General features: G+C 41.9%; 1 protein-coding gene across 4 annotated transcripts in view; it reads left to right on the top strand.

The window, feature by feature from the left end:
• The first annotated feature begins 4,333 nt into the window (after window positions 1-4,333).
• OSBPL1A (oxysterol binding protein like 1A) overlaps window positions 4,334-18,973 on the top strand; it is a 76,692-nt gene continuing 62,052 nt past the window's right edge. Inside the window, exons 1-7 of one of the 4 annotated variants that reach the window (XM_053975139.1) lie at window positions 4,334-4,647; window positions 4,760-4,939; window positions 10,220-10,342; window positions 15,049-15,134; window positions 16,766-16,840; window positions 17,627-17,738; window positions 18,826-18,911. In XM_053975139.1, the coding sequence (XP_053831114.1) occupies window positions 10,222-10,342; window positions 15,049-15,134; window positions 16,766-16,840; window positions 17,627-17,738; window positions 18,826-18,911 (480 nt within the window). In that variant the 5' untranslated portion in view covers window positions 4,334-4,647; window positions 4,760-4,939; window positions 10,220-10,221. Of the gene's footprint in view, window positions 4,652-4,759; window positions 4,940-10,199; window positions 10,343-15,048; window positions 15,135-16,765; window positions 16,841-17,626; window positions 17,739-18,825; window positions 18,912-18,973 lie in introns of all 4 variants that reach the window. The other 3 variants (XM_053975155.1, XM_053975149.1, XM_053975158.1) reach the window with 3 other exon arrangements.

Raw genomic sequence — 18,973 nt, 5'->3', positions numbered from 1 at the left:
TTAAATGAGATACAAATAATATTAATTCAATCAGGACTGAATCACAAATAAGTGAAAAACATAGAACTAAGAGATACTGAAGAAATTAAAATTTAAATAAAATATCCATAACCCTGCTTTATTTTGAATACAACAGTTCAAACATGATGTATTTTCAACTCCTCTTTTACAATAAGAAAAGGAAGATTGAGAAGAAATAAGGACAATGTCATGTCATGTCACATACTAATGATTAATCCCCTCAGTTCTGGACCTGGTTTTGGGCAGGATTTTCTTCTACTGAGACTATTCCAGCAGTGTCTTAAGAATAGCTCAAGGAGAGCATTACTTACCAACAAAACACGAAGTTTTCTCTAATGCTCCAATTCCACTCTACATTCAATAGAAATCTCATTCTGTAATAGAAATCTTAATTGGGCCATCCAATAATGAGCATTTATCCATTTGAGGACAAAGTAGTTCAGCTGATTTCAGTTCCACAGTGATGCATTTTTCTAGATTGTAGTCTAAACTGACATAAATTAGCTGTAAGGTTCATAAACTCTCCACGTGCAGCTGATTTATAATTTTGGAACTAAAACCAAACCAAAGTGGTTCAGTCACAAGAAAAATAAAGTGCATTAAACAAGCCTAGTTCTTGTTCTAAAACTACATGTCTGGTAAGACTAAGGAGAAGCAAATGTACTGATGACTTAATACCTTGGTTAGAAATGTTTCCTCTCATTTAGCCAGTTTTTGTGCTGGCTACAGCAGGGTACAATTGCCTTCTATAGAGCTACAAAAATCCAAAAGCTTTTCTATGAAGTAACTACTAGCAGATTTTAGGAGCCTCCTGAGAGAAGAGGACCAGCAGTGAATTCTCACATTTCCTCCTGCCATACTTGCATTCAGATAAAAACAGGCCTGTTAAAAGGAATTCTTCTCTGTTATAGAATTTTTTTCCCTGCTACGGGATACCTCAAAAAACAACCTGAGCCTGCTTCAGTGCTGCTTCGAGCAGCAAAAAGCATTTCTCAGCTCAGGAGGCAATCCAACTCACACCATCCACAAATTCACTACATTATATGGTTATTGCCTGCAAAGTATGAAAGAAACTTCAGCAACAGACTAGCATCTGCAAGAATTCCTACTGCAGGCAGTTCAGAACAACATGAACATTTGCTTTGATCACTCACTGGCAGTTGCTTATGGTAATCCAGAGAGATCCACAAGAATCTCATCTGAGAGTGTCAGCACATTAATTAATTCTCCTGTGTCTGTGTTTTGCCAGCCTAGTAAGTAAGATCTGTATGGAGATGCAGCAGGGACCTGGACTTGCTGCAGTGCTTTTCAGAGTTGAGGAGCAGTTTCCTCAAGAAGTGCACCAGGGCTGCTAAGAAACAAATTTTTAGGACTGCTGGTGAGCTAACAGAGTAATTTAAATGTTACTGTGTGAAAACAAACATACAACCCATCATGTATCATTTATTATTTCCACTTCTCATTTCTCTGTGTGCACTCTGTTCTCCAGTCATATATCTCAAATTTGACCAGTATGCTCTAGTCTGCAGAGGAAGAACACAAAATGTCAGTGCAATAAAGGCTGTCCCATGACAGAGAGGATATAAAAAATACTATACTGTGAAAACCACAGACAAAGCAGTTCCGTGAGTTCTGTGCAAGGATGTTTGCCAGTGTGTTCAGCCCTCAGAGAACAAAACCTTGATATCAGCAACACTCTCTTTCTCATTTCCACACTTAAAAGTCCAAAATGCACTGGGACATTATTACTCTGGGATGGGCAAGCAGGTAAAAACATAGGTGAAAAATAGACACTTTTTGAAGACGATGGAAGCAGGGGAAGTGTAGTGATGCTGGCCAGGAGAGCCCTGTACATCCAGGAGCCGGTGATTCACAGTACAGTCAAGTGGAGCAGGCCCGGGTCTGTGCTGTGCTGCCTCCAGACCTGGGTTGTGGTGCACAAAACCTTTGGAAGGAGGATCAACTTCACTAGCTCCTTGGCACAGAGTGCAGGCGATTAGAGCAACTGCGTGGCCTTGCCCTTATCTAGAAGCATACAAGGAGTAAAGCTCTCTTGTGAACATCCTTTATAGAATAGCTGTTTTCTTGTAAGAAAACTAAAATACTGCAGCCAAAGAGGAGCCTTTCTCCAGAGATGGGATCTGTGCAGCCTGCCAAAGGAGAGGTCCATCCAGGATTAATCCAGTGCTGCAGGAACGTGGACATCATGGCTTCTGATTTATTTGCTATCTCTGTTGGTCTTTACTTTGCCTTTTTAAATAATTAAATTTATTAAGTTCTTGTTTTCAGGCCTTTCTTACTCAGAGAAAAACCCTGCACTAACTGGGTGAAGGGTGAAACTGAACTGTAAATTCTGTGTTGTATTGCAATGGGTTGCAGAGTAGGAGGGTGACAATACCTCCATTTCGTTATAAAACTTGTAAGAAATATACAGTGATAATATACATATTTTGATTTTGTATTCATGTATGCAAAATAAATACAAAATAAGAAAAGGCTTTATTGTGATGTTGCTTAAAGCATTTATAGCATTGTGAAAGATGGCTTGAAGTCAGAAGCAGGAGGAAGAAATAAAGGAAAAGGTATATGAGGATAACACAGCTAGTGCTTTGAAAGTAAGGGCAGCAACTTGAAGTTCTGCTTCTAAGAAAAGAAAGCAAATATGATCCTTCCCTGAAGCCTCTCAGATGTTATATAATTATTACTAAAGAATCCCTGAAAGCAGATCTCTTAAGTAAGACAAACTAATTAAAAGTAACAAAAGGCAGTAAAGTTCAAACATGAAACATTTGTGTTATCTGCAGATGTGAAACTGTTCCTTTTCTTTTTTCTATGTCTTTCTTCAAAGATTAAAAATACATATAGCTATAGACAATGCAGAAAAAAATGAAGCTTGTCTCATTATTTATGCATGAAGAGTTTCAGAAGAATTGTTCAGGTCTAAACTTGCCCCCTTTGGAACAGAAGTTTCATCGTGATCTTTTGTGATAGTTTGTCACGGCACCTGTGGCTCCTGCCCTGCCTCTTTAGTGCTCCTTCTGCATATGACACAGACTTGGTCATCCCACAACACTGCAAAGCTTCTCTGCTCCTTTAATAAATTGTTGCAGGATTTCAGAGGCACTGTGGGAATTTTCAAAAGGCGAAAACACTCTCATGTGCTAAAGGCAGAAAAACAAGGTGCCAGCTCTTCAGATGGCAGGTGTAGTGGAGAATAGATAAGGGTAGGACAAAGGGGAAGGAGTGGTGGACGAAAGGGGCTTGGAAAAAGCGAGTACTTCACTTTCTGTCCCTGGTAGCACCCAATTTCTCTTTTAGGTTGCTTTTGGCTGAGCTGTTCTTAGAAGCAGTGTGTGTTGACAATTTTCTTTCTCCTGCACAACGGCTGTATACGCTACCAAAGCGATTTCCAAAAAGACCCCGTTTGCCCCTCAGTCGATGCACCATTATCGTAGCGTTACAGTGCTCTTTGAGGCCGGTTTGCCCCGCCGTGTATCTGAACGCCTCTCGGTGTCTGCGTCCCCGGCGCGTCCCGCCCCTGCCGGGGGCGCTGCCCGGGCAGAGCGGAGCCAAGCCCGCGCACCCGAGCGGCGGCGGCGGGCGCTCGCAGGATAGTGGCACTCGCGGGATGGTTAGGGTTGGGGTTGGGAGGGACCTGTGGAGATCATCTGGTCCAACCCCCTGCCAAGTCTGGATCACCCAGCGCAGGTGACACAGGAACGCGTCCAGGTGAGTTTGGAATATCTCCAGAGAGGGAGACTCCATGCCCTGAGCATCTGTTCCAGTGCTCTCACCTCCTCAGCGTAAAGTTCTTCCCCATGCTGAGGTGGAACTTCGCGTGTTTCAGTTTATGGCCATTGCTCCTCGTCCTGTCGCTGGGCACTACTGAAACGAGTGTGACACCAAACCGCAGCGGGCACAGGGCGGTACCTGCGGGGCAGCCGCGGGGTCGCAGCGGGGGTCACTGTTCCTCCCTGGGAACAGCGGCCGCCGCCGGCTGCGCCCGGTGCAGGCCCGTTTCTCTCAGAGGGCAGGAGGAGCGGGCACAGCGCCCTCGGCGGGACCTTGCTTCACCCCTCTCGCCTTTTCGGGCGGGCTGCGGCGAGATATCGACCCCCGGGCCGGCCCCCGTGCTGGTGCAGGTCTCGATCGCAGGGGCGGTGCGGCGGCCAGGCGGGCGGAGCCCTGTCCCGTCCTGCCCGCCCTGCGCGGCGGGGGGAGCTGCCGGGGCGCCGCTGCCGGTCACATGTAACCGCGCCCGGTGCACGTAGCACGGCACGGGGCGGCGGCGGCAGCTCGCGGGGCGAGGCCAGGCCGGCAGTGGGCCGGCCCGCCCGCCCGGGGCGGGTTTCCTTCCGCGGCGGGGACGCGGGGCCGGCGGGGGATGCGCCGCTCTCCCGCTGCGGCGTTGGCTTTGTTGCTGCCGTGGCCGCCTGTCCCCCGCGGCCGCCGGGAGCGTGTTCGGGGGTGGGGGTGTCGCTGGTTGCCCCCCTCAAGAGTCCGTTGTGTGGGCTGAGGGGACGGCCCCAAGCCAGGCTCGGCTCGAGGCACGAAGCAGAGGCGGCCTTGGAGGCGGGGGCCAGGGTGGTCTCTCGCCCTTGGGAAGCGGTGTCCTCGCTTGCTGCTGTGCGTGGGTGTCCCTCCCTCCTCCTCCTCCTCCTCTTCCCGCTGTTCCCCTCCCTGGAACGGGCGCGGCGCTGGCCGGTGCCCGCAGGTCTGAGCGGACCTTTCCCCGCAGGCAAGGAGCGCAGCTGCTGCGACGCGCCTGACTCGCCTTAAAAAGAGTTTAATTACCGGGACCGGAACGAGCCGCTCGATTCCAGGCGGGCGTAGCGAACTCCGGCGGTCCTGCTGAAGTTCTCAGTGCTTGGGACTGTGCCTGCCTGCTGATCCGAGTGAGATCTCGCACGAGCTGTGGGTAAGCTTATTCGGAGCGCCTGGGCTGAAAGAAAGTCTTTGATGTAACAGAAATGAAATATGTGCGGAAAACAGCCAGGAGATGCCCAAGAACGAGTATTAGTTTAAGTAGTGGTGCCACTTGGGAGTGGTGCTGAATAGATGTGTTATTGCAGATGTGTTAATTGCTATTAAACAAACAGTATCTTGATTTTAGAGAGGTGCTGCTTTCACAGTGAGACCGTGTCATAGAAGCATGACCAGCTTCTAACTTCTACAACCCTTTACCCGAAGACTGAAACTACTACTTTTAGATAACATCACTCATGGTTCTAGTACAGCCACTCTTTCTTCTTGGAGCTGCTCCTGTCAGTACAGTGTGTTGTATGGGTTTGTGGACAGGTTCTGTCTGTTTGTGCTGTTTCGTGCATTTTGCCCGCCTTCTTTGCAAGCATCACATCATAACGTGTGCGTGCTGGGACATGTAAGAAATCTTCCTGAGCGCATATCAGCCTCTCCTACAGAAGTCTAATTTTTATTGCTAGAGGAAGATCTATTGAAATACTAGTCACTGTTGTGCTTTTTGCCAGCCTTACTGTTTGTCACTGGGAGAAAACTTCCTATGCAACCCATGGCCACTGCCTCAGAGCCTTAATGTTCGGTTGACCAGGGCTGGTGCTGCTTCTCCTGCTTTTTTAGCAGTATATGAGTGAAACCCATTCATATTCTGCTTAGTATATACTGTCATTGTTCATAGCTAGAGGATTCAGCAGGAGAAGAAACCAAAGCAAAAGCAAGTGGGTCTTACAAGTAGTGTTGCCTCTTAGTCATAAGTGGCACTTTGGATTTTTGTAGGTCACTTTGAGAAAAGCAGCTTTTTTTTTTTTGCTTGGACTTTATCCTAACAGTTAGGTAAATTTGGTAGTTTGTATATAGTTGGTTAGCCTTTTGTGTTGAAGTATTCTGCAAAACTCCCCTAAGCAGGCATGCAGGCAGAATGGTAACCTGTGTTCTCTATGTTGGAAACAACCCTTGTGTGAAGACAGACCTTCTAGTAGCGTAACAGAATCACTCTGGCATAGGTCTCATAGAGGAAGATAAAAGCGGAGCATCTCAATGCTATTTTTTATACCTTCTGAAAGGATAAGATTCAATTAGCAGTCAAGTACTTGTGTGGTAGTCCTAATGAGTTCAACAGAAGTGCCTTGCAGTCACATCTCAGCTGCAGAGGAAATAATAAATAATGTTCTGTGGTGTTGTGTCATGATGTTCAAGTGACTGTGGAGACTGCCATGCAAGCCTTTCAAGGGCACAAGGCTTAAATAGGGGCCATGACAGGCAGTTTACCTGTATCAGCTGATTAATGGAATAAGGTAACAATGGCAGCACGGCTGACTGTGTTCTCTTTTAAGTGGCTAGTAGATTTACATAGAGGCAGCACAATTCATATAGATGAACCTGCTAGCAGTATCTTAAGGCTGATAACTCCAAATTAAACTATTAAGTTTCTCCCTCTGTGCTGATGGCCTGGATTGATGCCTCAAAACTGGTGGGTGGGGATTTTAGAGCTCTTCATGGTGGGTCAAATAAACTCCTGTCTGCACAGAAATATAGGTATACAAAGTACAGCTGCAAGTGTACACCCCTTGAGTGCCTGTGTATTGATTAGCTTCCATACTCCAAACTTGTCACTCAGACTTCTGTTGGTGGTTTCTCATCTCCATTACAGAGCAAATCCTATTGCTTAAAACAGTATTTACAAAAGTATAAAAGGTTCTGTTAAGAGTCTCTTTGCTGCCGGCTTTATTTAGGCATATCATTTAGCATATTAGCTGAAGCTGTATGTTCTTTATCATTTGTCTGATGACTAACTGCATGCAGATGCACTTTCCTGCCCCAATTGTGGAAACACTTTCACGTGAGTGATCCTTCTGTGATTAGTAGCCAGACAGTAATTATTCTGCGTCATTGCATGCTGCAGGCTTACAAAGTGTATTTGAAATCAGAGGCTTGGCCTGAACAGCAAGGTCTTTGAGGACTAAACCAGTGAAGCAGGCAGACCATGTTAGCATGCATGTTACTCTACTGCTAGTGCTTGCTTTAAGAGTACAAACAGATCAGTGATTTTAACCTTACAACTATTTGGTGATAGAAAAACTACACAAGTAATATTATATAGTGATTAAACTTTCTGTGTATTTTGAGCTGTTTAAGATTCTGCTCATGTACATAACAGGCCTTGCTGCATGCAAGAGTTGTTTATTTGAATCAGCATCTTGGTTTCTTTTCCAAATGGTCTTTTCTTCCTTCTTGTCAATATCAAATGGAAACAGCAGGTTGTTAATGCATTGAAAGTGCATTGCTATTCATACCTGCTAAGTATGTGGGATGTTGACAAATGATACAGGGTAATGATAGGAGCATGTTTCTCATCTGAGACATGGCTAAAGCAATACTGTGTGGGAGGGGGTGAAAATGAACTATGAGCTTTGCTTTTTTTCTTCCTCCTTTCTCCCCAGTGATGCCTAAGCCAGCAAAATGAGTCTTACTGTCCTCTTATCTTTGGTTTGTGTGATTCTCAGTGCTGCATTCTGTGTCCCACTGAAACGGTAGCACTCAGCTTCAGAGATAGTATTACTAGCTGATAACACATTAGCATACATGATTTTGATCATTCTCTAGACACTGCTAGAACTGATTCACTGAGGACAATTATACCTGCCCCAGTAACAATAAACTGCTGTGTTGCCTCCACAAGTGGATGGAATCCTGTTTAAAGGAGAAAGTAGCTTCAGGGCTTAAAGGACTGCCAGAAGAACTAGTAGTGTTTTGTTTTGTTTTCTGGTAGTACTGAAAAGCATGCATGAACAAGAGTGCTGACTAACTGCTTCTGGAGAAGGCATTTGTATCCTGTGTCTGTGGTAGATTGCAGGTGACTGATCCAGTCTGTTCTTCTGAAATATGCTGGAAAGGGCTTGCTTAGTCTTTGTCAAATTCTTTGAAAACAGATTCTCTCTCTGCCTTTGCTGATCGAGGAAAAGGTAGGGAAACTTCTCTTTGCTGTATTGCTAGCTCTTTGGCAGTCTGTCCTGTTCTAGTTTCTGCATCAGTCTTGAATATTGCAGGATCTGCCACTGTTACAGGCTTTTTGTTCCTTACCCAGTGTTCTCACTGTCTCTTTTCTTGCTGAGTGGCTTCTTATCTTACCGTAGTCAAAGAGCTCCCTGCATCTATTTAAGCTGTGAGTGTGTGTTGTGCAATCAAGCTGCCTGTCCAGAACAGCAGAGTGTAAACAGTTTGCTGTTTGGACCATTCAAAACAGTATAGGAAAGCTAACTATGTGAGGCCAGTAATCATTAACTGACTGCAGGACCTGGTAAACCTAGTGTGTCAGGTGACTATAACTAAGCTGGAGACACTAAATTTAGAGTCTCTTGTTTTCCTATTGTATCAACAGCAGTAAATTGTCTATAGCAGCACAGTCTTTTGAAGCTGTTTTTAACATAGTTTCTTGACACCTCTTAAAAGCAGTGTATTTAAATAGGGAAATGCTGTATCTAGGTCTAGTTGAATCATAGAATAAGCTGAGTTGGAAGGGACCCATCAGGATCACTGAGTCCAGGTCCTGGTGCTGTGCAGGATGCCCCATGAGTCACACTGTGTGCCTGAGAGCATTGTCTTCTTGACTTCTTGAACTGTCAGGTTTAGTGCTGTGTCTGCTTTTCTGGGGAACCTGTTTCAGTGCTCAACCACCCTCTGGGTTAAAAACATTCTTGATACCCAACCTATATCTGACTCAGCTTCATGCTTTTCCCCAAGTCTTGTCACTGGACACAAGAGTGAAGAGATTGGTACCTTCCTCTTTGCTTTCCCCCATAAGAATGTGGAAGACTCCAATGAGGTCTCCATTTAGTCTCCTCTTCTCCAGGCTGAACAAACCAAATGACCTGAGCCTCTCTTCATAAAGCTTCCCCTCCAGTTATTTCAGTATTGTCATTGCTCTCCTTTGGATGCTCTCTAATAGCTTAATGCCTTTTTTTATATTGCCCAAAACTGTACCCCAGACTCAAGGTGGGGCCACTCTAATGCAGAGTAGAGCAGGATAATCCCCTTCCTTGCCTGGCTGGCGATGCTGTGCCTGATGCCCCCCAGGACACTGTTGTTTCTCCTGGCTGCCAGGGCACTGCTGACTCTGTTCAATTTGCCATTGACTAGGACCCACCCCCAGGTCCCTTTCTGCACTGCTGCTGTCCAGCATCTCACTCCCCAGTCCACATCCAGGGTTGCCCTGTCCCAGATGCAGAGTCCAGCACTTGTGCTTGTTATGCTTCATACAGGTGGTAGCTGTTATAATAGCATCAAAAAAAAAAAAAAAAAAAGGCAAACCAACTTCAGATTGTGATTTCAGTGTGGAAAAAGATGGGTTAAGGCATCACTTACTAACTGTATTCTTCAACAGACCTGGTAAGTAGCAGTATTGCTTGCCCAGAGAGCTAACGTTCCCTTTCTAGTAGAGAGCTGTAAAATAGTTATGTTAAAAGGTTTTGTTTTCTCCCTTCTTTGAAAGACATACATACCTTTTTTTTCTTTGCAGTTCAAGAGCAATGGTAGGATTAGAATTAGTGATCTTTTAGAGTTGTGTGTTAACTTCCTTATATTGTACTATTGTGTTTCTTAAAGATAAGGTCAAATCTACAAAGTTGTCTGAGTCTCCAATTCCCCTTCAAGTTGAGGTTGCATGGCCTCAGATACCCAGGCTCAAGAGATGATAGTACTAATCACTGATGGGTATCTGACATCTTCATGCAAAGACATTCTGTTCCCCAGGGTTGGCAGCCAAAATAACTGTCAATTAATTCTCAGGTAATACTTGGGTTAATGGGTGTATGTAGTTACTTTCTTTTTTTTTTCATTCCTGTTGCCTTTGGAAACCTGAAGGGATAAGGGTGAAAGCCTTGTAAGGAAAAAGCAAATGCTTACTAGTTATGCTTGTAGCAAAGCTTGCCTTGTTTGTGGCATAGAGTTTCAACTCCCAAGCCACCCTTTGAACCTAGAAAACAGAGAAGCAACAAAACATGGGTATTTGGTTATTTAACTGCTTTGTATGAGGAATTTTAATGCTTCTTAGTAGCCTGAGTGCTGGGCTGTTGCAACAGCTTGCGTATTAAGTGTGTTCCACAGAGGGAACAGCTATCTTTCTCATAGCAGGGTTAGTATTAAATAACAGCTAAAAGTGACGTAATTTTAAGCCATAACTTACAGCAGTATAACCGATTGCAAAGTCTCTTGTATATTTTATCAGGGATGACTACAGAAGCAGAGCAGCAGCTTCTCCATGATGCTAGAAATGGAAATGCTGAAGAAGTTAAACAGCTGTTGGATACCTTGGACAAAGGAGAAATAAGCTTTGATATCAACTGTAAAGGTTAGTAGCCTTCCTCAAATGTTTGTAATCTTGCTGTTCACATGTAGTGAAACTGATAGTGATAGTATAATCTTGCTTTCTTTGGAATGCTCAGTAGAATAACAAAAAACCCACTTAACCTTTACACTGTGACTTAAGGGCATATTTGCATAGGGGAGAGATAGTAATGAAAGAGTATGGATAGTTGCAGTGTATAGAAAAACTCAGCATAATTCCTAGACACTAGAAGTGTCAACAAGACAAAGAATCGTACCTCTTTTTGCCTGTGTTCATGCTTATGCTGACTTTGAAGCTTTAGAATACTAAACAAAACAGATTGTGGTGCCCAGGGATTGTTCAGGGAGGTAAATAACTTTCATCAGAGCTGCAGAGAATATTAGATCAGGTCAGTCATTTGTACTCTGCTCAGTGGAAGGGTTTATTATTTTGGGGTTTTTTATGCCTGTATTTTGTTATCACGCAGTAGAAGCGTTACATTTCTTGCCACTTGCAAAAATGTTTGGGACAAATGTTTACTTCTTACTTCTGGCAGAATACTAAGTTACTTGGGAAAAGAAACTAAGACTGCTCTTCATCTGGGTCTGGGTCTTTGGCCATCACTGAGGTTTTGCTCATGTGCGGCTAACATAGGTGTGGCTCAGCAATTTGCTTGCTGTGCATTAAAACTTCAAACTGGGACTAGATTTGCAAGCTTGCTAGCAATTGCAGACTACCTTACTTCTTTGTTATTTTAGAAGATTGATATTTCTCTTTATTTACATAAGTGTGTTTCTGGTTGCTTCCAAGATGTGGATGTGAATCTCATTCTTTCTACCCAGGCTGGTATTCCACTGTTTGTCATTTAACTGTTTAGCAGCTCTGAGAAGAAAGTGCTGCAGAGGGAGAGGGGAGAGAGGAGAGATCTGCTGTGCTTCCTCTCAACCATAACAGAAGGGAACACTTTGCCCTAAAGGGCAGGGATTCCTATTACCTGAACAAGCTCTATCCCTTTCCCAAGTCTCATTCTTAGTCATTAGCTTACTTATTGTTTTGTTTGACTACTCAGCTGTGTTTGTGTTTTCTCAATGATTAATGTACTCACCATAGAAAAAGAAGTTGTGAAACCCAAGCTCTTGCTACTTCATCTTTGGGGACCTAGTTCATAATTTAAAGGGGAACCAAACAAACCTTGATGAAACTGAAGTCCTCCACCCTCAGAAGTATATCCTTGCTAAATATTCAAGACATATGTAGTGCCTAAACAATTGGAATAAAAGTACCTTAAGATTCATGCAACAGTGTCTAGAAATAAGTTCCTGAAGTCTCCTGTGCTTAGAAGATGTTTCAGAGTGTCTCTGATGTGTTCTTACACGTAATCTGAAGTCAAGAAAGCATAATGAAATGGCATACTCTGCTGTCTACTATATCAAGCACATGGGTCTCTGGTCAGAAAGTCTGCAGCATAGAAGAGACTCAGGTAATGAAGTGAAAGACAGCTTAGCTGTTTTTGTAGTTTAGCAGTACATGCCAGCTGGTTAATACTTGCTTGCTAATGGGAGGTCTAGGAAGCTAGAGGGAATGCACTTGTGATATTATATTTAACCTAAAATAGTTCCAAATATGGATTTTGTTCACCGTGAAATCTCTGCTTTTCAATTCGTCTAAATGTCTGAGGACACAGAAGTGTAATTAGTGTTATCTGAGGGAACTACTCTAGTTATGTGAAACTTCAGAGTTAAATCTCTGTTCTTCTGCAGTCATTTTTCAGAGACTGACTTGTTTCACTTTGTTCCCATAGGGTGTTCCATTGGAAACAGTCTAAGATAAATTCAGTCCAAACAGCCTCTGATGTGTAACTGGCCCTGGAATTCTGCCTCCTCACTAGCTAAACAACTGTGTCTTGCTGCAAGTTCTGATCTGTTGGGTACTACCAGATAGTAATTGCATAAAAACCTGATGATTAACTAAAGTACACACTGTAGATTGTAACTGTCTTTTTGCAACCCTTAATCTTCATTCTCTTCCTGACAGCCTCTTGTGCTTCTGTCATTACCTTGGATAATAGATGTCCTTAGAAAGTCAGGGTATGGGGAATGTCTTCAGTGCTGTAGCAGTTCTGTCAGGATTTCCATCTGATACATCAGTGACACTTGGCTTGGAATAAAGTGCTTCTGGAGCAGGTGGGAGGCAGTACTGGAGGTGGTGTAAACTTCCTGCAAGGGTGTGCCTTGGTAGCCCTGAGTTTGACAAGTTGATGTGCCTGGGTGTCAAAGCCTATCTTCGACATCTTCTCCTTGTCTTTTCAGAGGGGAGCTACATCTGAGGCTGTGTGTGCTTTATAAGTGTCAAGTCTGACAGCAGTGATCCTAAACATCACAATTTCTACCAAAGTGAAGGAAGAGAAGATAAATTCAGGCCTCCTGTACTTGCTCAGTTGTGACTGTATTCTACCCAGTCAGTGCTCGCAGATAAGCAGGATTTGCTTGAGGAAAATCCGGCCAAATGATCTGAGCTTCTCTTTTTGGGTTCCTCAGTTCACTGGTTTGGAAAGAAGGAATCTACATTAAACAGTACCAAACCCAGGTTTCATCCAAAATAAACGTGTTTTCTAAGGCCATCTCTTGTTGGCTCATTCTTCTTAAATACAACAAAATAGTGTATCTAGGAATTTGCAAAGTAAAAGCTCTGTAAGGTGAGGTTAATGGTCAGTAGTGTGTTATGGCAAAATACACATTTGAATGACTACACGGTGGCCTAGCAGCCCACAGCTGGAAAATGGCTGCCTACCTTGTCTCCATTCTCTAAACAAATGGTAACACTTGAGTGTTAAAGTTAACCGGCATTAAACCAAAGAGCTGTGTATAAGAGGGAGAGGAATTATGTTTTTTGTTGGAATTGCATTATTTCTCCTTTCCTATCCTTACATTGTCCCTAGTGTAATGGTGTTACGGTTTAAAGTAATAATAAAGTACAAACACTTGTGGTCACTTTGAAGAGAAGTAACAGCTCAAAAGCTCGAGAAATAAATGGTCAGCTAACATCAGAAATGCAAACATTCAGAGTGGATGCAGAACAAGGGCCTGTTCTTACTTTATTCAGTAAGAACTATAAATCTGGACAGATTCGTGGTTATTGTTTTCATGACTGAATTCCTTGGCAGCATCACTGTCTTGCCAGTGCTGTTAACTAATGAATGTTTTGGGCCAATTGTATGAATTCAGTGCAACTCAGATCTCTTTTGTGTTCTTTGAATGAACATTACTCCATTATGTTATCCAACATAACTAGCCCCAGAGTTAGTGGTCCACACAGTATTTATCTTCTGTGATACTTTGGCCCATCAGTGACATAGGGTAGGAGCTCTGTTGTAGGCCAGACTCTAATGAGGGAAAGATCTAAATCTGGGGTTGGAAACAACAGGAGTTGAGAAGAAAGATAATCAAATTGCAAAAGAAATTGTCAATGAAAGGCAGGAATGTTAGCTGGAAACAGTTACAAGAAATGGGAAAGTATTTCAGCTCTGAACCACATTCTAATGTTAATTTTTAATATGAGAGCAGAAAAGATGATGAACTTTCAAGACGAACAGTTTATTTTCCTTGTGCTTGTGGCTTGTTTCCTCAGGGCAAATTTATGTTGTTCATGTTTCATGCCTCAGTACTTGAGCTTATATGACAGGGGAAAACTTAATGGTGGCAGTGATTTCAAAACAATTTCTACTGCCTTATTTTCATTTTTCTTCCAAGTACAAAATGATAGCTTTTAGGTGACACTGTAATGCTGTGGGTGTGTTGCTCAGTACAAACAAATCACAGGTTACTTTTGCTTAATACAGTTGAGTGTTGCAGTTGGAAAGTAAAGTGAGTTGTTAACTTTAGTAACCTCTAATGCTTTTATATCTTGCTTTTAAAGAAATTATTGTAGGACAGTTGTTGAATTTCATACAGCTAATCCTCCAGGTCCATGTTTAAATGCTCTTTAAAGCATAAATCAGTTTCCTTTACATGGTCATTTCTGTGCCTGCTTCTTGTCTGTGCTTAATCATTGTGCAGCTTAGAGCTGTAGATGATATTTGAGTTCTACTGTGCATAGCATAAAGCTTTCAAAGCACATTACTTAGTGAGGTTCTCTTTATTAAAACTGAGTAAAGCACAAGGCAACAAAAAAACTGATGGCAAAAAGCATCAACATTAGGTCATTCCACCTACTTTATTTTGAATGCTTTGTTTGAAAGGTGGATTGTTGTACCTGTCATTTGTGTGAAGAAAATAAAATTGTGTAAACCAAAGAGTTCTTTGATAAACAAGAGAAAAATGGTCTTGCATGTGCTATTTTCATAGTGAATGAAGAATGAAAGTAGCTGAAGTTTCTTGCTAGTATTGAAAGGTGTTACATGCAAAGAAAAGTTTTATTCTCAGTCAGGCGACATGACTTTTCCCTTTCAGAAGGTTGTGGGGATTTTTTGTTTGGGTTTTTGGGGGTTGATTTTTGTTGGGTTTGTTAGTTTGTTTTGGTGTTTTGTTTTGATTTTTGTTTTTAGATTTGAATCCAGCTTTCTCAAACTGCCTCCTGATTTAGTAATTTAAATAATATGAGTAGTATTGGTGCTTCCAGCCTCCTTGTTCCTCTGCTGTGAAGAATGGTCATCTGTGACAACCTCCAAGCACACGACAATATCTCTTTTGTACTGTGTGATCAAAACTTGATTTACCTGTTTTGTCTTTCAGGCAGAAGTAAGTCTAATATGGGTTGGACACCTCTTCACCTTGCTTGCTACTTTGGACATGCTGTTGTGGTAGAGGATTTGCTGAAGGTATAGATCTGTTTTCCTCTCTGTGTAAGGCTAGAAGCAGTTAGTGTTTGTTCAGGTTTTTGTGATAGAAGAAAAGAGGCTTTGCAGAGAGGCAGAGGCACTCATACAGTTTATCTGCATGTAACATAGGCATAACTGATTGTTGTAACATTAAGATAGGCCTGGTTTAGAAGGACCCAAAATACTGATGGTGGAAGTCTATACAGTAGCAATACAGCCCTTACTCTGAGCAGTTTTTAGAATTATTGGTACTTAGCTGGTTTTCTCTTGGAGTGTAGCTATCTGTAACATTATTTCTTTCTAATGTATTTGAAATAATGAACTGTGTGATGAATTTTGAAACTGTGGACTTCTGTTATCATAACTGATGTGTATAACTGATGTGTATAACTGTATTTGCATAACAACTGCAAGTGCAGTGACTGTGGTTTCTAACTGATTTTTTTTGTTGTTGGCTTTGCTGTCAGGGTAGCTTCAACCAACCTTAACTATATTAGACCCTCTTTCATATTTGAAAGATTTTGCTAGATGGCAGGAGTGTGATAAACAGGCTCAAGTGCAAAGCTAATCTAAACTTGATTTTCGTTAAGAATAAAAGTTGCCAGCATAATCCAGACTTTAAAGAGGGAAACAAATTTGAGATTTCTTTGAGAAATTCTTCTCTAGCTTACACACTTGCTCAGTAAATAAAGTCATTTTCAATTCAAGTGGGCTACTTAAAGCAAAAGGTAAAGTTTTATCACTTAATGCATTTATCAAGCTTCAAGTTCAAGAGTTCCAACTTCAAGAGTTGGAAGAGTATAGAGTATAAAAGGACTTTGTACTTTTAGTTCTTTTGATAGGGCTCTTGAAAAGGTGTTATTTAAAGAACAAGGTGAGAAATAAGTGAGGCTGTGCACTTCTGAAAGCTAGATATGTATAAGTGTGTCTATGTGCAGAGAGCAAGTGAAGGAGGCATTATCAGAAACAGAGCTCTGGAACTAGTAAGGTTCATCAGTTAACTTGAGGTAGGCAGCAATAATCTGCCTAATTAGCTACAAGCAACAATCTGCCACAAGCTAAATTGTGTGATCTAAACATATGTGATGAAGTTAAGTGTGCCCTGCCCTCTCTTTGACCCTTTGAGAGGTTAGGTAGAATGGCGTAGAAGAAATACTTAATGAAAGAAGGATAGGATTTCTTGGTTTCTTGGAAAAGTGTGGCAAACACTCCTCCTTTCAGATAAAAGGCATGTGATGGAGAAAGCGTGTGACAGAAGGAAGGGAGATTTAACAGGAAGACGTACAAAACCCCAAACAACCTAAGCCAAACAAAAACCAAGACAATAACAGCCCCCACCCCTTGCATTAAACTCACTTTCCATGTACCCTCTTCTTAAAAGTGTGAGATATGCCTGGAAAAGATAAGCCTGGGGGCTTTTCGTTTTTGAAGCAATTGAGAGAATGTTGGCTATGAATCATTAGATACATACTTTATCCTTGTTTCCAGGATAACTGTATTACAGTTCTGATCTGATTTGCCATGAGTTTTACATTAGTGTCCTGTCTCCCCTTCCCCCCCTAAGCAGAGGGAATAGCCATGTAATTCTTTTTTGGAAGGATATTCAGATGTCTTTTGGTCTTGCTGTTTAGGCAGGTGCAGATGTGAATGTGCTGAATGACATGGGGGACACTCCGCTCCATCGTGCAGCTTTCACAGGGCGTAAGGTAAAGTATGATGGCTTTTTTAAGCCTCACTTGTAGAATTATTAAGAAAGTGCTAGCAATATGATCTCTTCAAAAAAGATTTTTTTACAGGGTCTAAAAATGACTTATTGTCTGTTTTTGTACAGCTTGTTCAGAAGGATTAGGCACATTGCCTAGCTTGCATAACTGTCCAAAAAAAAAAAAAAACCACAGAGAGAAACCACATTGTTTTAATCTTAGTAACTTCTGGAGGGGAAAGAAATCTCTTAAATTAGGACACACAGGCCCATTTGGTGTCTGGAAGTGCTGTTTCTTCATAGTTAATTAGAACTGAAAAGCTTTTTATAGGCCTGTGTAATGTGACACTAGTTTGATTCCCCCTCCCCAACTCCCAATTGCTACAATCATTCCAATGATTCTAATGATTCCAACAGATGTTATCTATGGAGAACATCTTGGCCCTTCAGAAGGAGTGACTACTTACTGTTTTGTCAAAAGAGCCAGTTGTGCAATTTTTATCTGTCCAAGTCAGCATTCACACCTGGTACACCAGCTTTTCAGGGCTAGTCTGTTCAGCTTTACATCCTGTTCATTTCTTCAGCCTGACTGATGGGAGAGAAAATGTTGCAGTCAGTCTCACCCTTCAATCTCTCTAAAACATCCCTTCCTGTTTTCACAAGAAACCAGCAGTGGTGAGAAGCCATTGGTTACAAAGCTCATCTTACAGGGAGTCAATAGCTGGAAAGCCTGATTGTGGCCTTGCAGTTACACAGACAGATAAGCAGTGCTTTTCAAACTGTTTTTCAGGAGGTGGTGATGTTACTTTTGCAGCATAATGCTGATCCGTCTATTATTAATGGCAGTGGAGAGACTGCAAAAGAAGTTACTTACGACAAAGACATAAGGAATATGTTGGAAGGTAACTGTAATAGGTCAAGGTTTGTTTTGGGGGATTTTTAAACATGTGTGCATTCTAAAAGCTGCTTTTTTTCCTGCAAGTTGCAGAAGCTCAGTTCAATTTTCTTTTTAAATTTGGTTATTAGAAAGAAAACAGTCATAGTTTTTGGTTCTTGTATGCAGTATTGACAAGTGAAGTTTTTTTGTGACTCGAGAGTTAAGTATTATGAATACAAATAGCATTATTCAGTTTACTATTTCAGTCCTGCTGGGGTAGTCCTTGCTACAGATTTGAATGGTACATGGGCAGTCAAAGCCTTGGCTCACTGAAAGAGACAAAACTCAAGTCAAGAACAGTAAGTGGCTTTGTGTCAACCGAATCATTAGAGAGCAAAATTCCAAACAGTTTGCAAAGGTGACCTTCCAGTCTTTGACATTGTGTCAAAAGGCATAAAAATTAAAAATCCTTCCCCTTGTTTCCTTCATGGCCTCACAGGTGTCAGAGATGAGGCAGATGATGTCCAAATACTAATCTAGTTCACTGATTCTAGTTTCAGAGAGTTCAAAAACCGTTGCTTCCTGGTATTACTATGTAATACTCTTAAATACTGATGGAGCTCTGTGTCCACTACCACAGACTGCATATGAGAAGTGATCTCTCTTCTGATTCTACATGCAAATGCACAAATAACTTGTTTCCACTGCTCATCTGCTGAATCATTAGAGAAGAATAAAATTTTGGTGGGTTGATAAGAAGAGTAGAAGAGAAGCTGAAAAGAACATAGGGAAAATCTGAGATGAGGGTGTTGCATAGTTCCCATTTTCCCTTATGCAGGGAGTGGGCTTGGTTTTAAGTGTTGAAATAATAATAATAATATATATGTGCATGTGTATACAAGCTTGCACATCTTACCAAATTCTATGTGCTTTGGACATATTTTTGCTCTGACATGGACTTTTCTGAGTAAATATTCTATTTATACCTGTCCTAAATAAATAATACTGGAAAGTCTTACTTCTCTAGGCTTGTTTTGCTATACTTTTTTAATGCTGTACTTTGTACTTTACTGAGACTGACCTTACTTTTTTTTAATTATTTTTTTTAATAGCAGTGGAAAGGACACAAGAAAGGAAACTGGAAGAACTCCTCTTAGGAGCAGCAAGAGAAGGGGAAACAGGGAAACTGACTGCCTTGGTAAGAATTCAAGTCAAGTGATTCAATCCATAATGCTAATGTAACAAAATATGACTTTGTGC

This window comes from Vidua macroura, chromosome 1, assembly GCF_024509145.1.
Source record: "Vidua macroura isolate BioBank_ID:100142 chromosome 1, ASM2450914v1, whole genome shotgun sequence".
In the NCBI taxonomy this organism is placed as follows: domain Eukaryota; kingdom Metazoa; phylum Chordata; class Aves; order Passeriformes; family Viduidae; genus Vidua; species Vidua macroura.
Note: the sequence above shows the minus strand (reverse complement) of the source record. Positions and strands in the feature narration are given on the sequence as shown.